At 43.2% G+C, this 18,971-nt stretch overlaps 2 protein-coding genes across 5 annotated transcripts in view; one reads left to right on the forward strand and one right to left on the reverse strand.

Annotated features, from left to right (window-relative positions):
• SCG3 (secretogranin III) overlaps positions 1–5,551 on the reverse strand; it is a 29,629-nt gene extending 24,078 nt beyond the window's left edge. For both annotated transcript variants that reach the window (XM_076347771.1, XM_076347770.1), the window contains exons 1-7: positions 5,407–5,551; positions 4,656–4,708; positions 4,050–4,095; positions 3,740–3,955; positions 2,536–2,678; positions 1,205–1,366; positions 699–876 (exon numbers count right to left, since the gene is read on the reverse strand). In XM_076347771.1, the coding sequence (XP_076203886.1) occupies positions 699–876; positions 1,205–1,366; positions 2,536–2,678; positions 3,740–3,955; positions 4,050–4,095; positions 4,656–4,708; positions 5,407–5,491 (883 nt within the window). In that variant the 5' untranslated portion in view covers positions 5,492–5,551. The remainder of the gene's footprint in view (positions 1–698; positions 877–1,204; positions 1,367–2,535; positions 2,679–3,739; positions 3,956–4,049; positions 4,096–4,655; positions 4,709–5,406) is intronic.
• A 5,828-nt stretch (positions 5,552–11,379) lies between these two features.
• AP4E1 (adaptor related protein complex 4 subunit epsilon 1) overlaps positions 11,380–18,971 on the forward strand; it is a 43,590-nt gene continuing 35,998 nt past the window's right edge. For 2 of the 3 annotated variants that reach the window (XM_076347773.1, XM_076347772.1), the window contains exons 1-7: positions 11,380–11,543; positions 11,997–12,068; positions 12,926–13,049; positions 15,302–15,375; positions 16,797–16,918; positions 17,776–17,935; positions 18,477–18,643. In XM_076347773.1, the coding sequence (XP_076203888.1) occupies positions 11,382–11,543; positions 11,997–12,068; positions 12,926–13,049; positions 15,302–15,375; positions 16,797–16,918; positions 17,776–17,935; positions 18,477–18,643 (881 nt within the window). In that variant the 5' untranslated portion in view covers positions 11,380–11,381. Of the gene's footprint in view, positions 11,544–11,996; positions 12,115–12,925; positions 13,050–15,301; positions 15,376–16,796; positions 16,919–17,775; positions 17,936–18,476; positions 18,644–18,971 lie in introns of those variants that run through there. The other variant, XM_076347774.1, reaches the window with a different exon arrangement.

Raw genomic sequence — 18,971 nt, forward strand, 5'->3', positions numbered from 1 at the left:
CAAGATTAAGGCTCCTGCAGGACAAGGAATCTACAGAATAAATTGTTGCTGACTGTGCTGGAGAGAGCAGAAGATATGCTGGCTGCAGAGAGTGAGAGTGGGTGTGTGGTAGAGTGTGCTGACAAAGGGGCTGTGGCGAGATGCCACAATCTTGCCTGCAATAACTGGAAGGCAATGATGTCTAGCACCGGAATAGGAAGAGATGTGGAGAGCTTTCATTGCAATAAACAGCAAACCTGTGGTTTGTGAAAAGGCTGGGAGGCTCAGACTCATTTACTGGTACCATCACTGTGAGGATTCTACTGTGGCTTACTCGTATCTCTGTTGGCTTAGAAGACACGGATGTTACTGGAAAGATCTCTGGAGAAAAGAATTCTGGAGAATTTGCCAGTTTTTCATCATGCCCTTATGGGAATGAAAAGAATTCAGGACTCCTGAATCCTACAGCACAAGGTGGGAAGGGCTACCTAGGTCACACAGTTTGCAGTTCTGAGTGCTGCTCCTCCCAATGTTTTGCCATACTCACCGATCAAATTAGTTTTTGCTATGCATCTTAGAGAACATTTTTAAAGCACATGGTCTCTTGCAACTAGGGAAGCTGTGGGGATGGGAAGGGAAAGGAGTAGGAAAAAACAGAGAGAATCTTAATTTTCTAATTTTTTTTCCTAAATGTTCCTGTAAACACATGATGAGCTCACCTGAGTTAAGACTTTTTAATAGTGCGTAAAAGTTTGGAAAATATTGGAGGTCTTCGAAATTATCTTCAGAAGGCAGCTCATTTCTTCTTTCCAAGATATTAGATGATGACCACGTGTTATCCAGTGTATCATCAATCTCTCCATTAATGAAACTATCCTGATCAGCTTTGCTTGGTGTCTCCACAAAAGACATAAAAAAATAATATCTATAAGCATATTGCTTTTGGTGATAAAGTTAATAGAGCAATAAATAGCATCATAATCTTATGTCAACATTTTCCTAATTACGAGGTGAAGACTGTACTATTTTCCCAAAGTTATTTCAATTTGGCATCTGGCTTAAACCTCAAAGTAACCCATGATTCGTTTTTCTATCTATCTGGTGGAATTTCTTTAAGAACACCTTTAGTTTCCAGATTGAACCAATTATTCCCTAAAGCAAAGCAGTGTGTTGGTCTACTTGTACCGTTTGGCAAGTGAGTCAAAATGATTAGCTAAGAAATTACCACTCTTTCCTGTTGCTTTTCTTTTGTATCACTGTCTGCTCTGCTGGGAGGGTAATCAAAATCTTCAGACTCCTTCTCACGATCCTTTGCTTCATTTGCAATTAGCTGTTGTAAAACCTCTGCCACTTCATCTTCCAGGGTATAGGCCTGACTCTCCGTGATCTGTTAAAATATTTGTGCAGAGTACTTATGGAATACGGTGTTTTTCCTAGATTAAACGTCAATACGAAACCTGAGCTTTGTAAATAGGTTGCTTCAAATATGTTTGCTTCAAAGCCTAGCACAGCCAAATTAGGTGTAATACCTTCACTGATGTGTGTGTGTGTATACATATAGACGTATATACATGTCTACATTTAGATAAATGTATATATACACACATACAAACACACATCAAATATGTGTGTACACATAAAAACCACCCACCCACACATATAGCCTCCAACAGGAAAACAAACCCGTATAGGGCTTAACACGATGGAGTCCAGCTTGAAAGATGGAGCTGCAAGTGCGGTATACCTATACGTGTATATTTGTGTGTGTGTCTATGTTCTCCAACGTACCTATGTACAATTGAATAACTGCAACAGAACACAGTAATACAGAAAGGGAAAAAGCAAACAGCTTTCTATGGCATCATCAAAATGTTTTCTCTTTGCTTTGTAACAGCTGTCACTTGAACGAGAACTCTACCATGCAGCTGTCCCGCAGCTCCCTTTGTAATCAGTGGGATTCAGCATGCAATAGCTAATTGCAAAATCTAGTGCAGAAAAGATAAGGTTAGTATTTTAAAATATAAGGATCTCATATTGCAATGGCTAAAACCATTGAGACATCCAGAGGTCAGAGACAAACCCAGCCTTGCTAAAAATCAGTAACAATGAGAAATGTATCCTCAAGTAACCAGCATCATTATATGTCCGCTGATGACAATAATTACGAGGTGGATAGGAACGAGCTCAGACCTTTCCCCATAAACATCCAAAAGGAATTGATAATACAAAAGAACTCAGTGAGAATCAGAAGAGAAATTAAAGGAAAAATGAGGGCAGACAAGGGAGGAGCACAGTCAGTGAATGTTTTCTCAACATCAGAAACATTCGGCAGTTTGGCCTATTTTGTTGCAAAGCCATCACAGGAACAACAACGTTACTGCAGAACTAAACCAACGTGCCCAAATGAGTCGAGAAGCTTGCCCAGAGCCTGCACCCCATTCATTTTCGCTCAAGTCAGCATTATTAGCTGGACACAGTGTTCATCCAAATTGTTTTTTAAAGGAGCATCAAACCAACCCACAAAACAGCTAAATGAACTATTAACAAGATACTTACTAGCCCCAGACTTAGAAGCTTTGAAACGATCTTGTCAAACACTCCTCTATCATTTTCCTCATAAATTCTTGCAGCAATTTTTTGAACGATGTCTTCAGCAGTCAAAGGAGTGCCATCTAATTGATGGAGGCCATCTGGATCATCTAAAAGGATTACAGTTTATCTGTGTGCTGACTGTCCTAACTCATTTGGATTAGACATCTTGTAAAAAATATCTGCCCACATCTTTTTCTCTCCAGAACAAAGCTGCACTTTTTAGACACATTAGGAATATACTGTGATACACACTTTGGAATCCATTACATCAGTCCCAGTGAAAAGTTCTTCGTGTCCATTTTCCACATCTGCAATATGTCTTCCTGACTGCCTCTTTTCAAAGAGCAGAGATGAATGTCAGAAGCATACTCTCCTCTTTATAGAAAAATTTGTAAGAACGAGAGAACACTGCTCACGTACCCGCTTACACACATCTTCCTGGTATCTACTTTCATTGTATGGCCACTTAGATCAAAACAGATCACGACAAACAGCATACTATCTTCTTGTTTGGATTTCAGCAAACGAAGTTTTAATTATGTAATCATTACTTATGGCAAATAATATCATCATGACCAATGGGAAAGTGAATATGATGAGTAAGCTTTGGTCTGTGATCAGCACACTTTGATATAATTAAAAATATCCTGAGCTAAATGCTGCTCACAGCTCTCAGAGGACTCACTTAAACTACAAGTCAATTAACTACTCCTGTAGTAAAGGCAAGTATTCTTTGGCCTTCGGTAACTTCTTTTAGCTTTGTGATGAGGAGAATTATCTAACATGGCACATAACATCTGAAACAAATGTATTTGTTTTAGCTCTATATAAAAGTGCTGCTTCCTTTCAAACCAGAATAAATATATTTTCATTTAAAAATATGTCCCATTTTCCTTCCATCAAATCTAAATTGCTAAAAAACATAACACAAATTACACAGTTGGGTTTTCCTCCACGGAAGAAGACTGTGAAAATCAACAGCAGTTCTTTTGTACTGTGTTTCAAAACCTAATTGCAATACGGCAAGCTCCTACAACTGGAAGTAATTGAAACTGCACTCCAGTAACAAATAGAGCTCATGTTCAGCGGCGAGTACAACATTCATGATTGCAATCAGTTTGCAAGAGAAGTCTAACCTAAAAGTCACTGAAAGATGATTATAGAATACCTTGGAATTTATAATCCAGTCCACTTTTAGTGGAGTCATAGTCATCCACGAGCCTGCGGTTCTTGGTGGAGTCTGCATCATCAATGGCCAGTTGCTGTTCATACAAAGAGCTTCTAATTGACTCCCTCTCCTTTTCATTCCTCTCTCTTTCTGCTACTGCTTTTAGCAGGTTCAGGTCATCAACAAGGGAATAATTCCTGAACTCTGGCTTATTTTCTGGAAAATATATCAACGCACACATGACATAAAATCTTATACCTCTTTGAATACCATTATGAATATCTCTATAAAACCAGGAAAGATGTTTTACCTGTAGGAACTATTTTCCTATTCTTGTCTGCCTCAGCTTCAGCAATCTGAGACACAAAAATAAAACAAACAAACAAACAAAACAACAAACAGGCAGAAGGAATAAGTATACTAAAATGTGGGATCTCTTAATTTATCAATATCAGCAGAAGCCTTAATGCCCGATCTTCACTCTTAGTGAGGAGTTTGCCTTAATAAGTAGAACTTGATTAAGCGCTTGGCACTTTTTGTCAGCACCACCGCACCCTCTTATCAGAATCAGACATCACGAGAAGCTGCAATAGACTTTCCATTTTAAGATAAATGCCAGTTACATTTTCCTTCTTCAATCCAAGCGCCCGCCATATTCCCGTAGGATGTCGATACAAAGGGGTTACACACCTGTGAGCTGTTGGAGCTAAAGACCTGCTTTTGGAATGCTAGTTCTTAAAAATTATTGAAACTCTATTTTGTACCCAACCCCATCAGTATTTACTGTAGTGACAAATCTGCTTTTAACTCATTCGTTAAGCCATTAGGATATTCATGGATCTGGTACCTGAAGGCTCAAAACATTATGAGAATACCAAACCCAAAAAACATTGTAAATATTTTTTATTTCACTTACCTGTTCCTCCAAAGGTCTTTCCACACTTAATTGTCTGTTGTGTATAGCTTTATCTAGAATAAACACACACACAGATATATATACTCAGTTATACGGTGCATGCGACTACAAAGAGGCAGCACATTTTTTCTTAATTTATAGTTTTCTCCCATAAAACATGGTGTCTTAAATATGATGCCAACTGCTAGTTCTTGTAAAAAAATTCAGTGCTCCTAGAAGAATGAGAATACAATAAAAAAGTCAAACATTTAAACAAAGCATGCTTGTTTGGGGCAGAGGGAGAGGTTCTGCAAAAGATGTAATAGAAATACAGATGTAGACTCAGTAACCCCTTTCTGATGAGAAAACTCATGAACAAATTAGGGGGAAAAATGCCCTAAGAGATTGACTAAAATAGCAGTAATCGGATTGGCACAACCAAGAGATTAAAAATCTCTTCCATCCAGAATACCAGGGGAGACAGGGAGCGAGAGAGAGAGACTTGTGCAGAAAGTGCTGCAGAATGGATGAAAACATCGCTTGGGAAAGACTGAAAACATTCGGAGCTTTTCCCTCTACCAGCACCTCTCTCTCCACTTCAATATCAGACGGCAACTTCAGCGATCCAGCGCCTTGCGCCGGGAATGTTGTTTCTGTAGGATCGAATTGCTTTTAGCCAAGTGGAAGGAAAGTTTTTACTTTCCTCTCTCTATACCCCGCAAAACTTTCCCCACCACCTCCACGGAGGAAACGTCTCGGCGAAGGCGCTTACCTTTGCCCGCGGGTTTCGGGAAGCCATGCACCCGGCTCGCCAGCAGCGACAGCACCTGCACCACGACCGCCAGCCGGAGAAACATCCCGCTGCTGCCCAGCCCCCTCGGAGGGCGAGCCTGGCCCGGGGACGGGGCCGCCGCCCGCGGGGGTTCCCGCCCGCCCTGCCCCGCGCCGCGCCGCGCCGCCCCTGCGCGCCCCCGGCCCCGCCGCCCGGCGGGCGCTGTCCGGCGCCGCGGTGCTGAAGCCGCAGAGCGGAGCCGGCCGCGGCGCTCGGGAAAGTCGCTGCCGGGCGGGCTCGGCACCCCCCCCCCCGTCCCCGCGCCCGCAGAAATGGTCGAGGCCGTCCCCGCCGCCGGCCCCGGGCAGGGGGGAGGAGACGGGGGAGGGCCGCGGCCGGCGGAGCATGCGCGCCCCGCTCCGCTCCCGCGGCCCCGGCAGCCGCAGCCCCTTCCCTCCTCCTCCTCCCGGGGGAGAGGGGCCGCCGGCTCCGCGGCGCTGCCGCCTCGGAGAGCGGGGCCGGGGGTGTGTGTGTGGGGTGTTGTGGCAGCCGCCGGGGGTGCACGGGTGAGGGTCGGCGCGGGGCGGCCTTCCCCCCCCCCCCCGCCCCTCGCAGGGGGTTGAACAGCGCGGCTTGACTGCAAGGCGAGCTCCGGGAAGAGGCCACGGGGAAACCCGGCCTGCCCGGCCGCCCCGCAGGCACATCCACGGGGAAGGCTTTGGTTTGAAGCCAGCTCGGAAGGGCTGGGTTGCACAGGCTTTCCGAGCCGTGGAAGTGGCATTCGGCCCCGCAGAGGAGGCCTACGAAGCGCTCGCATCTATTTCAGCCCTCTCCACGGGGCTGAATTACACGGTAAAGGCGTAGTCATCAACGATTCCTTCCGCTACGGGGAGAGGACATCAAAAGTTTAATTGTAGCACATCTTGCTCTTTAAAACTTAGAATTAAAAGAAGCAGTAGCACAAGTGTCAATGAGCATGTAAGCTAATTCTGAATATTTCCATAAATCAAAATTTAGCCCGTGCAGACACAGAGCAGCAACAAATCCCCAGGGATCGGAGGAAGACATTTTCACCGTCTTACGGCAGAACAAAGGATCGCAGCGGCAGCTCTTTTCAGAACTATAGGGTCTGCTTCCAAAATGGGAGACAAATCACAGCGGGTTTTCTTCAGAAAAGACCTCATCATTTTGCAGCCATAAACACATACATGCAGGGGTCAGCTGAAAACACTTTAAGATTAGAAATCTCGGTACTTGCTAACTGCTATTAAATGGCTAAAAACTCTACTGGAAGAGACGAAGGGGACCAGTGCTTTTACAGCTGAGAACCAGGAACACAGTGGAACTGTTCAATCCCTTATCAATGTACAATATTATTATAGTATAAGCTGGGAAGAACATAAAAAAAGTAGAAGAATGATAATTAATTGGACCACAAGCACTAAAAAACCCTGCAATTTCTTTTTTTTCCCTGTTAGCAACCACTGTATTTAATGCTCAAGCCTTTGCATATAATTTAGGCAAAATAGCGATAAAATCCAATGCTCTAGTTTACATCAGACTCACTTCTATAAATTAATCTGCCTGTGATCCACAGGTCCAGAGCAATGAGAATAACTTTCAGAAATGCACCGATAACCCCAGAATCCTTACCTATAGTCGGGCTCCTATTCTTGGAGCTGTGCCAGAGTTAGGAATGATAGGACATTTGGGGTAAAACCTTTCAAAGCACAGTTGTGTGTAAGAACAAAACAGCCTTATTTACACATTGCCTGGTAACCTGCAAGGAAAATCATTATAGCAAACAGAACCTTCCCTCACTTCAGAAGCACAGGAGACAAGCAGCTTCCACAAGAAAGTGTGGAGTAGCCTCTTCCCCCGACACCTTTAGCATATATATACACACACACCAAGAGGAATCCCAAAACTACGGAATATTACTGATACAGAAAAACAAAAAGATCAATTCTTACTTCAATGTGGCTTGATATTCTATCCCGGTTTTGTATTAATTCAACAGTTCATTGCCTATCTAAATATTCTCAACGTTCAAAAACCATGTACTTTCTCTCCATTTACCCTTCCCAATATTTACTTCTATACCACTTGAACGTTTCCTGCAACACATTGTAAACACGCATCCATTTATAGGACTCTACGCATTTAGTCATTCGGACACAACTCACCATACGATACAAAGGCAGTAAATGCATTTTAAACATGCTGAAATCAAGATAGCTGTAAAGCAGTGAGATTGGAAAAGGAACTCTAATTGGTGACGATAGTGCAAAGAAGTTGCTGGTTTAAAAATACACCTATTTATGTGATATGTCTACATATGGCTTTTTGTGTATGATGATACGTGTTCAAATGTGTTTATTTTACATGATAGGCTTCTGTTTATGTGATAAATGCTTCTATTTATGTGAAATCTTTTCTACACCATTTCCCAATTCCATACGGTTTGTTATTTCCTTAGTGCTAAATCGCCTTCCGCTTTGGCAAGCCTCTAACAAGAAATGATGCAGAAGGACTCTGTAGGGGCTGGGACTGATAGTGGGGAGAGAAAAGAATTCAAAACCTGCCGCCATCGAAAGAGAGTATGCCTGCAGTAGCCACTCTAGTTCTTGAAATTGTAGGCAAAAAGAACATGCCGGGAAAGCCAAGCCTAAAACTTCAGACACAAACCATTTCCCCGTTCATGAGGGCTTCACGGAGAGGCGATGCGCTCACAGCCGCGTGCTGTAACTGCCAAGCACAGAGCACACCTGCAATGCCGTGCTCGGGTGTTGCACATTTGGCCCAGTACTCCTTGCTAGCGCGCTGGTGAGCCTGTACGACACATGTGAAAGACAATACACAATCTCTGCTAATTACGACATAATGTGTTTAGTCATCATAGGAAAATGACTGGGTAAAAGTGCCGCCTTTGTTTCTCACTACATCTCTGTTTTCATTTGGCATCATTTACATCATCTACTACTACAAGCTCCTCTTCCCAGCGCAGAGACAATACGACGAAGAGCATAAGCTCTTCTATTTGGATCCTATTTTGGCTCATCCACAATCAACCCATTTTCTATTCTAGAACTATTTATTTCCAGTGATGATTCATGAGCCAGAAAGAATACCACTTGCCTGTCAGATGCCAAGGAGAACTTACAGGAATGGCAAGTAGAATGTTTTTTATTGTGGTGAGTGCAGTTGATACGGAGCCTAGAGCAATAACTGAAATGCAGCCTTTTGGTGCTATTTTTACAGTTGTTTTATAACCACACTTCAAAGTTTTTCATCTAGCTGACGAAAACAGAAGGCAGATGAAAGCAGAAAAAAAACAAACCCAACAACCCACCTGGCCAAGTTTATGCCTAGATGGTAGACATTCCTTACTTTTGTGGATCTGCTTTTTCTACTTTATCTCGTATTATGCTAAATGATATACTAAATATTCTAGTGCTTAAAAGGAAAAAAACGTGGGAGGAGTTACTGGTGATCTTTATGCAAGGCATTAGATACATCTACAATCATCTGACAAAAAGTCACGTATTTTGCACATGTGTGCACTATGAATAGTCCTTTCCATTTCAATGCAGTCAACAGTATGAGAAATTAATCACGCACAAGCCTGAGGGTTTGTACTGTACAAGTCATTTTACATACAGCATTTATTTGTACACCACCTAAGGCGAAGAGAAGGACTTAAGACCCTAGAATCAATACAAATAAAAGAAAAAAGTGAAAGCTACTGAGATTTGGGCATTTATTCAAGTTCCATCAGCTTTACCAGCAGCTTTTCCTATGCTTATTGAACTTACATTTTTGGTCTGCAAAGCTTACAAGCTTTTCTAGCTTCTACAACACAATATGATGCCTTTACATGAGGAATTCTTAACTGAGATATTCTTAACCAATTCATTTCATAAAATGAACTTTAAAAAATACCAGTACAAATCTTTCAACTTAGCTTCAAGGAAACGCCAACTTTTAAATAATTTTGAAGCTACTGACCTCAGTTTGTTCCTATTTGGCTTTTTTTCTGATAATAAATCAATTTGTAGCTTCGAACTTCAGCATGATTTTCTGACCAGACATATGTTGGAGATGGAGGGGTACTTTTTCCGTGGAAACACATACCTCAGAAGGGATTACGTCAGTTTCTTCCCCACCCTTTCTAGGAAAAAAAAAAAAATCACCTTTGAACTGAAATACAAACCAGAAAATGTCAAGTGATTTTGTTTCAGAAAAATATGTGTAACTGCAAAAGGCATACGTGGGTTTCTAAAATGGAATTAAGCATCCAAAACTACTTAGATACAGTACTATTTTAGTCTGCTGTCTTTAGTGAGACGATCGACTCACATATTTAAGTGGCACTATGCTTTTTCCTTGTTCACAGGAAAAACAGTGAGAGAAAAACAGTCCCGTTAAAAAATACAGTACAGACTATCTGAATGTATCCTCTTGCAATTGCCTGAAGATTCATTACGCAAGTTTGGAAAGGCATATCCTAACAGATCAGGTAAACATGACCGGGTTACATGCACTTTTTCCCTTGTAGCGTGAAGTATCTAAGGCAGTTACCCGGCACCCTCCTTTCACGCGTTCATTTCATTGCTTTGCGGGCGAATGCCCAGTTCCATCCCAGCCACACAGTCCTGCGGCAGCCATGTACGGACCAGAAGGCACCTCACGGTGCCTCAGAGCACAGCCGGGATATGGCCTGCGTCTGACAAAGCAGGAGCTTTTTCTAGTAATTGAAATCACTTCTCTGGGTACCAAATGACCAAAACTAACAAGGCTTCTGTTCATTTAGCATCTGCAACTGCTCCTGCTCAGCTACGGTGTCATAAAACTAACCTTAATTTGAAAGGCACGGTACTACAAAATGGCAAAAATGGCTAGACCCAAAGAGTCAGAAAAAACTGCACTCTTGAACCTTATAAATTCACACCTTACTTTTCACGGGTAAGAAACCCTTTGTTTCATTGGCAAGAGCCATGAACGCAGAGGCAGTTCCCGGGAGCTGCGCGGTGAAAACCCTCCCGAGAGGCCAAACCCCCGCTGCCGGGGGGCGGGAATCGCCTCAGGAACAGCTCCCCCGGGAGCCCCTCGGCCAAGGCCCGTCTCCAGGTGTTCCCACTCACGCTTTAAGGATCGTGTTTCTCCTAAGCGTCTACAAACTATGGCACGGCTCTCCTGCGAAACCCACCTTTAAGTGTCTTTGTTTTGTGATGCGGATAAAAAAAGAGCTCCCGCGGGCGGGGGCGGGGGGCGCTTCGGCCGCTCCCGCAGCCCTCGCCCGGGCACCGCTCCCTCAGGGGGGCACCTGCTCTTGTCTCGATGCGATCTGTGACCGCCTAGACCGCGGGCAGCCACCGCTGGAGGCCGGGCAGGGGTTGCCGTCGACACCCCCCCCCCCCCCCCCCGGGCTGAGCCGCTCTAAACGCTTGTGTTTCAGCCCCACCTTCCGGCCCGGCCGCCAGCGGCGAGCGGGCGGCGCAGCCGGCGCCCTCTCAGCCGCGGCAGGGCCCGCCGCCCGCTTTGGGAGGAGGGCAGCGGCGGGCCGGCAAGGCCGGGGACCGAGGGAGCGCCTCTCGCACAGCCGCGGCCGCTCCCGAGGCTCCTGCCCGCCCCTCACGGCGCGGCGCCATCGCGGAGGACCACCCCCCCCGCGCCCGCCTCCCTCGGGGCTCGGGCCGGCAGCGGGCGGGGCGGGGCGGGGCGGGGCGGGGCGGGGCCCCGCCCCTCACGGGGGGCCGGCCCCAGGCCCGCGAGCCCTTCCCGCTCCGCCCCGTCCCGCCCCCAGCGGGCGGTGCAGCGCCCCCTGCCGCCGGGCGGGCGCGCCCCGGAGCCGGGGCGGTCCCGGAAGTGCGCGGCGGGGACGGCGGCCCGGTCGGGCCCTTCCGTTCCGTACCGTTCCGTTCCGTTCCGTTCCGGGCGGCGGCGGCGGGGAGCGGGCCGCGGCGGGAGCCGCCATGAGCGACGTGGTGGAGCGGACGCTGAGCGTGCTGCCCGGGCTGCTGGGGCAGCACGAGCCGGGCGCCGGGCCGGGGGGCGCCGGCGGCCCCGGCAGGGTTTCGGCCACCTCCCGGCTCGGGAGCCTCATCCGGAGCATCACGGCGCTCACCTCCAAGCATGTACGGGCTGCGAGCGGCGCCCCGGGGCGGGTCGGGCCGGGCCGGGCCTCCTGCTCCTCCCGCCGCGTCGAAGCGGGCGGGGGGCCGGGCCTTACTCCTCTCCCTTCCCGCCCCCCGGCCTCCCTGAGGTGCCGTGGGCCCCGTGCGCGGTGGCGGGGCGCCGGCCTCTTCCCCTCGGCCCCGGGGCTGTGTCCTGTTGAGCTCCGGAACCCGATAAGCCTCGTTGCGGGGCAGGGGTGGCCGCCGTACGCTGCTCTGAGCGGGGCGCGGGGCGGGAGGACGCGGCCGCAGAGCTCGAACCGGGCAGGCCGGCGTTGCTGCCGCCAAGGAGGCAGGCGCTGGCCTTGAGAAGGCGGCGGTACTGTTCAATTAACGCTTCTCCTTTGGCTTTTGCTTCGTCTCTGGCCTCCAAAACTTATGCGAGATCAAAATAAGAAGTTTAATCTTTTCTAGGAAGAAGAAAAACTAATCCAGCAGGAACTAACCAGTTTGAAAGCAACAGTTTCTGCCCCCACCACAACACTTGTGAGTTCCGTTAGTGCTTACGGGCTGTGGGAACAGCAGACCAAAGGTGAAGAAAAACAGTGTTCTCACTCTTTTTGCCAGGCGGCGTGTGCCTGCGTGTGCAGGTTGTCTGCGTTATAGATATTTAATTGTCAGCATCAAAAGGTACCGATGCCTGTGGCTTTGCGGCATGGTTAAAATAGTGAGGACGCTGCGGTTCTGTTTGTGAACAAACGGTAACGATACGGCGCCCAGAGTCTGCCGTTCTGTAGTTTCTGAAATAATGCCGGAGAAAAAGCTGGGTGATGAACTGCTTCCATCAAACAACGTTCTTTGCAGGCTGACATTGTTCCTACAGCTTACTTGTGCTATATAAGAAGCTGTGCTTTGTTGTATGCTCATGCCCGAGTTACAGGAGTTGATATATTCTGGTTTGAGTGAGTTAATGCGTATCTCAGTCCCATGAGTGAGAATTTTTGAAGGGAAAAATAAAGTTTTACCTCGCACGTAGTGAAAACCCATCCTAGGTCAGTGTAGTGATTGGTAAAAAATGATTTGCATTAGCAGTGTGGTCATCTAACACTTAATCCGTATTTTTTGTGTTAGTCATAATTACTCTAGTGTTGATCACGTGCATGCTAATCAAGATAACATCTTTAAGTGTAGCATATGGGGAGTTCTGCTCTTACGGTCAAAAATTAATAATGATTTGCAGAAGAGGTTCATAGCAAAGGAAAAATTGTGAATACCCTGATTTTAGAAAACAAATGTGAATGCACAGATGTTTCTATGGGATAAAGTCCTCTTCATTAGAGCAGTGAAGAAGAGCATAAAACATGGCTGACTTAATTCTCAGTAATTTATTTTTGGTATTTCAGAGACTGATGAAAGAATGTATGGTGAGACTCATCTATTGTGAAATGCTGGGGTACGAGTCTTCCTTTGGATATATCCATGCAATCAAGCTTGCACAGCAGGGAAATCTTTTGGAGAAAAGAGTTGGTATGTGCACGGAGCTGTAGCCTTAATAATATTCTCAAACTATTTTTAAAGTTTCTTAGGATCTATAATTCATGTAAAAATACAACTTACTTAAAACGTTCTTCTATTTTCTTGGTCTTGTTTCATAGTCTCTCACTCCTCTTTGAAAATAACTAAATCCCTAATTTGTGAGCTGCTCTGCATCTGCTTGTAGAACGGAAGGCAGGGGAAATCAATTTATTTTAAATCATCAGTTGTTCTTTCATTGTTTTGAATTGCGGCACCAATAAACAAGTGATTTATGAGAAATTTTGTTAAAGAACACATCAAACAGAATGAGTTTCTGACAGGATTTGGTCTCTTTTTCAAGTACTGTAGTACAAGAGTAGACAAAGATGTTAACGTCAGACAATTTCCGCAAGCATTGTATTGGTTTCCCAGTGTTTAACTTAGAGATAGTTGTTTAGAATTTTCATAAAGGGCTTATTGCTGTTAGCAAAGTGGCCCTGAAATATTTTCTGTTTTGGTACTTGTAGGATTTTTTTTTTTTCTTTTTAGTTTAGAAACAGTTGTAGGAAACGGGCAAATAGGGAGGTCCTTATAGCATAGGTGCAGAAGTTCCTGAGGACATCTGAAAGGCTAGTTCAGATTTCTTTGAAATTTCATGCCGTTGTGATTTCCTTGCCTGCCAGTGTGGCTATTAACCTGTTTCCAGTAGATTTAGTTTGAAATAGCTGTCAGCCTGTCTCGTCTGGAGGATTTCCTTGCAGTTGCCGATTCAGCTGCCTAGTGAAGACATTTCTTCTTGTTTGCAGAGAAAATGGTTTAACTCCAAGCAATACTATGTCTGCACACACAGAAGGAAGGCAATGTCTTGCGGGATATGCTTGTTTGATATCCTTTGTTTGAATTTCATCTGGATCACCCACTCAAGTATTGGAGTTTCTGAGAGAATGCGTTACAAGTGATGATTTAAAGTTGCTTTATCCCTGAGTAATGAAAGCCAGCGCGCAGATGCTCTGGCAGGGATTAAGAAATTCTGTCTTCACCAAACCTGGGAGGGTAGGTGGTAAGCTGTTTTGAAGAAAACTTTGTGACCTCTGTAAGTGTCAAGAACCAATGAGTCTTGTTATTAATTGGTTTGACACCTTCCCATACTAGGGCTCTCTTTGAGAAGGCTTTGGTGAAGCAGCATTTTTTTTTTTTTTTAAATGTAGGTGGCTTAAAGTTCTCTGGACACAAAGCACCCTTAAGCTTTGATCTGCTAAAAGGATGTTATCAAGAGTGTGTGTGTGGATTTTGGTTTTCGTGGTGTTGTTCTGCAGTTATACGTGATCTATGAGGATGACCTTGTCTGTTCTCAGTGCAATATACGGAAGTCTGTATTAAGGAAGTGTTGTCAGTTGATCCGGTCAAGATGGGTTACTCTTTTACCCAACGTGAGCCTCAGTGAATGAGAGCGAACTACCTTTTTGCAGGTGTGCTAAGCTGATCAAGTCCATAGTTTCACGAGCAGATGGGTCAATCTGATAGCCCAGACAATACAGTTATTTGTATCAAAGTTGCTCGTTTTGATCCCTAAGCCCTGAATGAACCAAGACCTTTTTTAAGAGCCATCTCTGCAATACAAATATTGTCATGAGTTGTGGCACGCCCTCCCCACCCCCCACTTTAGGTCCCTTAGTTTAAAAGGAAGAGGGGTCTTGAAGAAAAAGGTTTCTGGCAGGTTTCTTTTCTGGGGTTCTGGAGTTGTTTCTTCCTTGTTAAGAAATAACAAGGGAGTTTTTTGGCATAGGATGGTGAATTTACTTCTGTATTCCAAGTTGAAGATAAAATTTCTTTGAAATGGAACTTTATTTTTTGTAAGAAAGAGAAACAAATATAAGGAAGTGCATTTGTTGTGTAGTCTAGAAGGAATATACTTTTGTCTGTGCAGAGAAGATACTCGTTTTTCAGGAAGTGTTTTTTCGTGGTGTTCTTGGCTGTTTTTTAGCTATAACAGTATTGTAATGTCTCTTATTTCTCACAGCTTATGAATTCTTAGCTGTTATTTGTTGAGCTTTACTGCAACTTAAATATAACTGGTTTGCCTGGAAATAAAAAAGTCTTGATATTTAAAACACAAGCAACTGTCATCCAACAGTGGGGTTTTTTTGTTGGGTTTTTTTAATTGTTTGAATTAACTCTTCTTGTATTACCGACAGTCTTTAAGTTTTCTATCTTGAAGTTGCTTATTGCTTGAGAGTAGTAATTGAGGCTGCTTTCTTTTATAGGTTACTTGGCAGTTTCTTTATTTCTCCATGAAAATCATGAACTGCTACTTCTACTTGTGAACACAGTTGTGAAGGTACAGTGTTTTTGGAGGTCTGGAGGTAAACTAAACTTGGACCAATTCTTCCCGTTTTGTGTCACACAACATCTAAGCTATGTACTCATTAATTCTGTCTTGCTCTCTTAAAGTTGCTGTTTCTTTGGTTAGCAATGAAAATTTGAAATGTCTTTCCCTGGCTTTTTAATTTAATCTTGGCATTCCTGCTGTTGAAGCTATGATTTTAATTTTTTTCAAAGGAGATAGACCATAAAAATTCCTTTATAAAATGTACCAATTCTGTACATTCTCAACTCCAGGAGGAGCCATGCATGCATATTTCAGTGTAAACTTTTGCTTTTAGCTGACGGCAAGTATCTGTTGGCTGCTTTGAGTTTTTTTGATAATTTTGATTGATAGAAAATGGAAATACGCTTTGGAGTGACACTGAAAATCTGTTACCTAGTAATATTTCATAGGTGTCATCTTCTGTATTACTGCCTCTTACATGGAGCAATTGTGACTTATAACAACTCTTTCTGCGTAATGATTATTTTTATATTACAGTAGGTCGAAGTCACGTAGACTGAAAGTGAATGCTCATTTTGCTGTTGTGATTGAAGACTGTTTTATAACCTTAAAAAATCTGACTTGAAAGTAGTAAGGATGTGGAAAAAATGAGAGTCCACAAAGAACTAAACCAAAATGAGCAGTAAAACCTATCTAGGACAAATGGCCAGAGCAAATAATGATGTGAGCTGGAAACCTTACACGTTTCATTTGTTTTGAAAAATAATTCTAGTCTTGTATTTCATGAATTCATCCATCCTTTTTTGATTTAAGGTTACAGTGAGCTATAGCTGCTATTCTTAATTGCATTTGGGACAGATGGTGAATTTTCATTCTTTCTTTTGTAGAACGTTACATGTAATTTGCATTCTCTTCTTAGGGAGTAGGTAATGTCTTATTTTAGTGCACAAATATGTAGTTGGCAGTATTATTGAGCTTGCTCTTTTTTTCTTTTTTTTTTTTTTAAATTCTTTGGGCTAGATCAAAGGCACTAGAGAGAATACTGTCGAATTCTGTGAGAAGTGCCTCATCCTGCTGATCCAACTGGGCACTCAGCATAGATTTGCAATCATCAAACTATTTCAGTAAACAAACATTGATCGTAGTTCTATGTGTTAATCTTGCATACGTTTAAAATATGAATGTAGTTCTATAACACGAATGTGAGGAGCTGCGCGTTCCTTCTTCCTGTATAAGAGAAGAAAAGAACTCGATTAGCTCAGTGAGATCTGACACTTGTCAAACATGAGCAGACAAGAGGATGGCTGGCAGCAGGATGCTTGCTGTAGGTGGGCTAGATCCAGCCTGCTTGTGAAAGATTTGGGGTATGTCTGTGCAGAATTTAAAAGTCTAAATGAAAAATGACTGTCTTATTTCAATGGTTGTGACAGGACTTACAGAGCACTAATCTAGTAGAGGTGTGCATGGCATTAACCATCGTCAGCCAGATCTTTCCACGGGAGATGATTCCAGCTGTTCTTCCCCTAATAGAAGACAAGCTCCAGCATTCTAAGTACGTATTCATTTACAGAATTTCAAGTGGCCTTGTACGGTTGAAGGGCTTAATTTTGTGGGTAGTTTTAGTAAACTGGTGTTTTTTTCTGAGTTGGTCCTTCTAATCATTACCTTCAGAAATTGTTCCTCTCCTAGTTTTTCTCTTGGATTCTTGTCTCATTTATTTGCAGTCTTGACTGAGTATTGGGTAGGAATTAATCTTTTTCATAACCAGTTTTGATAGGTAAATGTAATTGAATTTATCTGCTGGAGTCCTTTTAACAAATACGTGGATGAAGAAGTGTGTGTAGAGTAAGTGGAGAAACAGATTGGGATCCTTGGAAGTACTTCACTGATACTTTTTTTTCTTTAATAAAGCTCTTTATAGAAACTTTGTGGGTAAAAGTGTATCTGCAGATATCAATACCCTTGAATTGCTTGATTCTTAATTTATAATATCCCATACCCAGAGGATAACATTGTAAGTGTTGTGTTGATTAGAAAGGGAACTGTGGAATGAACTAACTCAGTAACTTCTAGAGAGGTATTTTTTGGAGCTGCACGTGACTACAGCGGATTAGCAGTGTCCGATTTCATTGTTTATTTGGTGGCCATTCTTTTGAATTGTCAATCTGATATCAAGCCCTGCTATTCTTTTAAGTCACTTCCTCACTTAGATGGTATTTGCGAAGTCATTTGTTATCAAATATGTAAAACATGGGTTCTCATCTCTCTCCGAATCATGATGTTGTGATGGCTGGCCACATAATTTTACAATGCTGGAGAAATAACAAGTGCAAGTTGTTTTGTTAAGTCAAGTACTTAAAATACACAAGCAGCTTCATCTTGTTTTGTGTAAATCTCATTTCTCTTCAGGGAAATTATCCGAAGAAAAGCTGTTCAAGCTTTATATAAATTCTATCTCATTGCTCCTAACCAAGTTCAGCATATTCATGATAAGTTCCGGAAAGCCTTATGTGACAGGGATGCTGGAGTCATGGCTGCTTCTTTGCATATTTATCTTCAAATGATTAAGGTAGGCAAAGAATTAGAAGCACAACTGAACTTAGGAGCTATTTGTATATTTTTTTTAATTTTAAATACACCATGTACTGTACAGAAGTTTTGCAGAAGAAACTTACTTGTAATCGTCAGAAGAGTTAATTTATGTGATCATGGATATCTGTGTTATGTTTGTTTGTGCTAGCTCTCCATTTAGGTTGACAGATCCACTTCATGCACGATCCGAATGCTCAGCATTATTGGCATCCTTAGCTAGAGGATCTAACTTCTACAGTGTGTTAAAGGGTTTGCTGAAATTTGCTTGTGAATTTTTTTTTTTTTTTTTTTTTACTGTTGCCTTCAAGTTACATTCGCTCCCTCTGCAAACGTGTGAGAAAATAGCATAGGTTTAAAGTGAAGAGCTTACAAGTGTTGGGGGCGTGAGAGTAGAAGTTTGATTTAAAGAAATGAAACCATCAGTGTAGGTATTTTGATCTTACTCAATTTGTGGATTGTTTTTACTTTTGAGGTGCTGTATCAAAATATTTGAGTTGTATTTCTCTTTCATTATGTAGGAAAACTCATCTGGATACAAGGACTTGACTGGGAGTTTTGTAACAATCCTAAAGCAGGTAGTGGGAGGAAAGCTCCCTATTGACTTCAACTATCACAGTGTGCCAGCACCATGGTTACAAATTCAGCTTTTAAGAATATTGGGGCTGTTAGGAAAAGATGATCCAAGGTAACCAGACCTTTCTCTGTAATTTAATATTTTGAAGGTACAAAGAATACAGTCATGACCTGTACCGCATAGACAGCTTTCTGGTTTTTTTTTTATAAGAGGATTTCAGTGTTGAACTTCTTATATATATGTTATTAACCAATATGGTGAGCAGGTACTTTTTAAACTGCAAAATCAGTTTCTTAGCTTCTGGATTGGCTAAACAATTGATTATTGTGGAATATGCTTGAAATATATTTTTGCTGGGACGTCTGTTACTGGGTTACCAAACAACTGTGTGAAAGTCCAGAGTAAAGATGGTTTAAAAAGTGGTGTCATTTTGTGAGGA

This window comes from Aptenodytes patagonicus, chromosome 10 (assembly GCF_965638725.1).
Source record: "Aptenodytes patagonicus chromosome 10, bAptPat1.pri.cur, whole genome shotgun sequence".
Taxonomy (NCBI): Eukaryota; Metazoa; Chordata; class Aves; order Sphenisciformes; family Spheniscidae; genus Aptenodytes; species Aptenodytes patagonicus.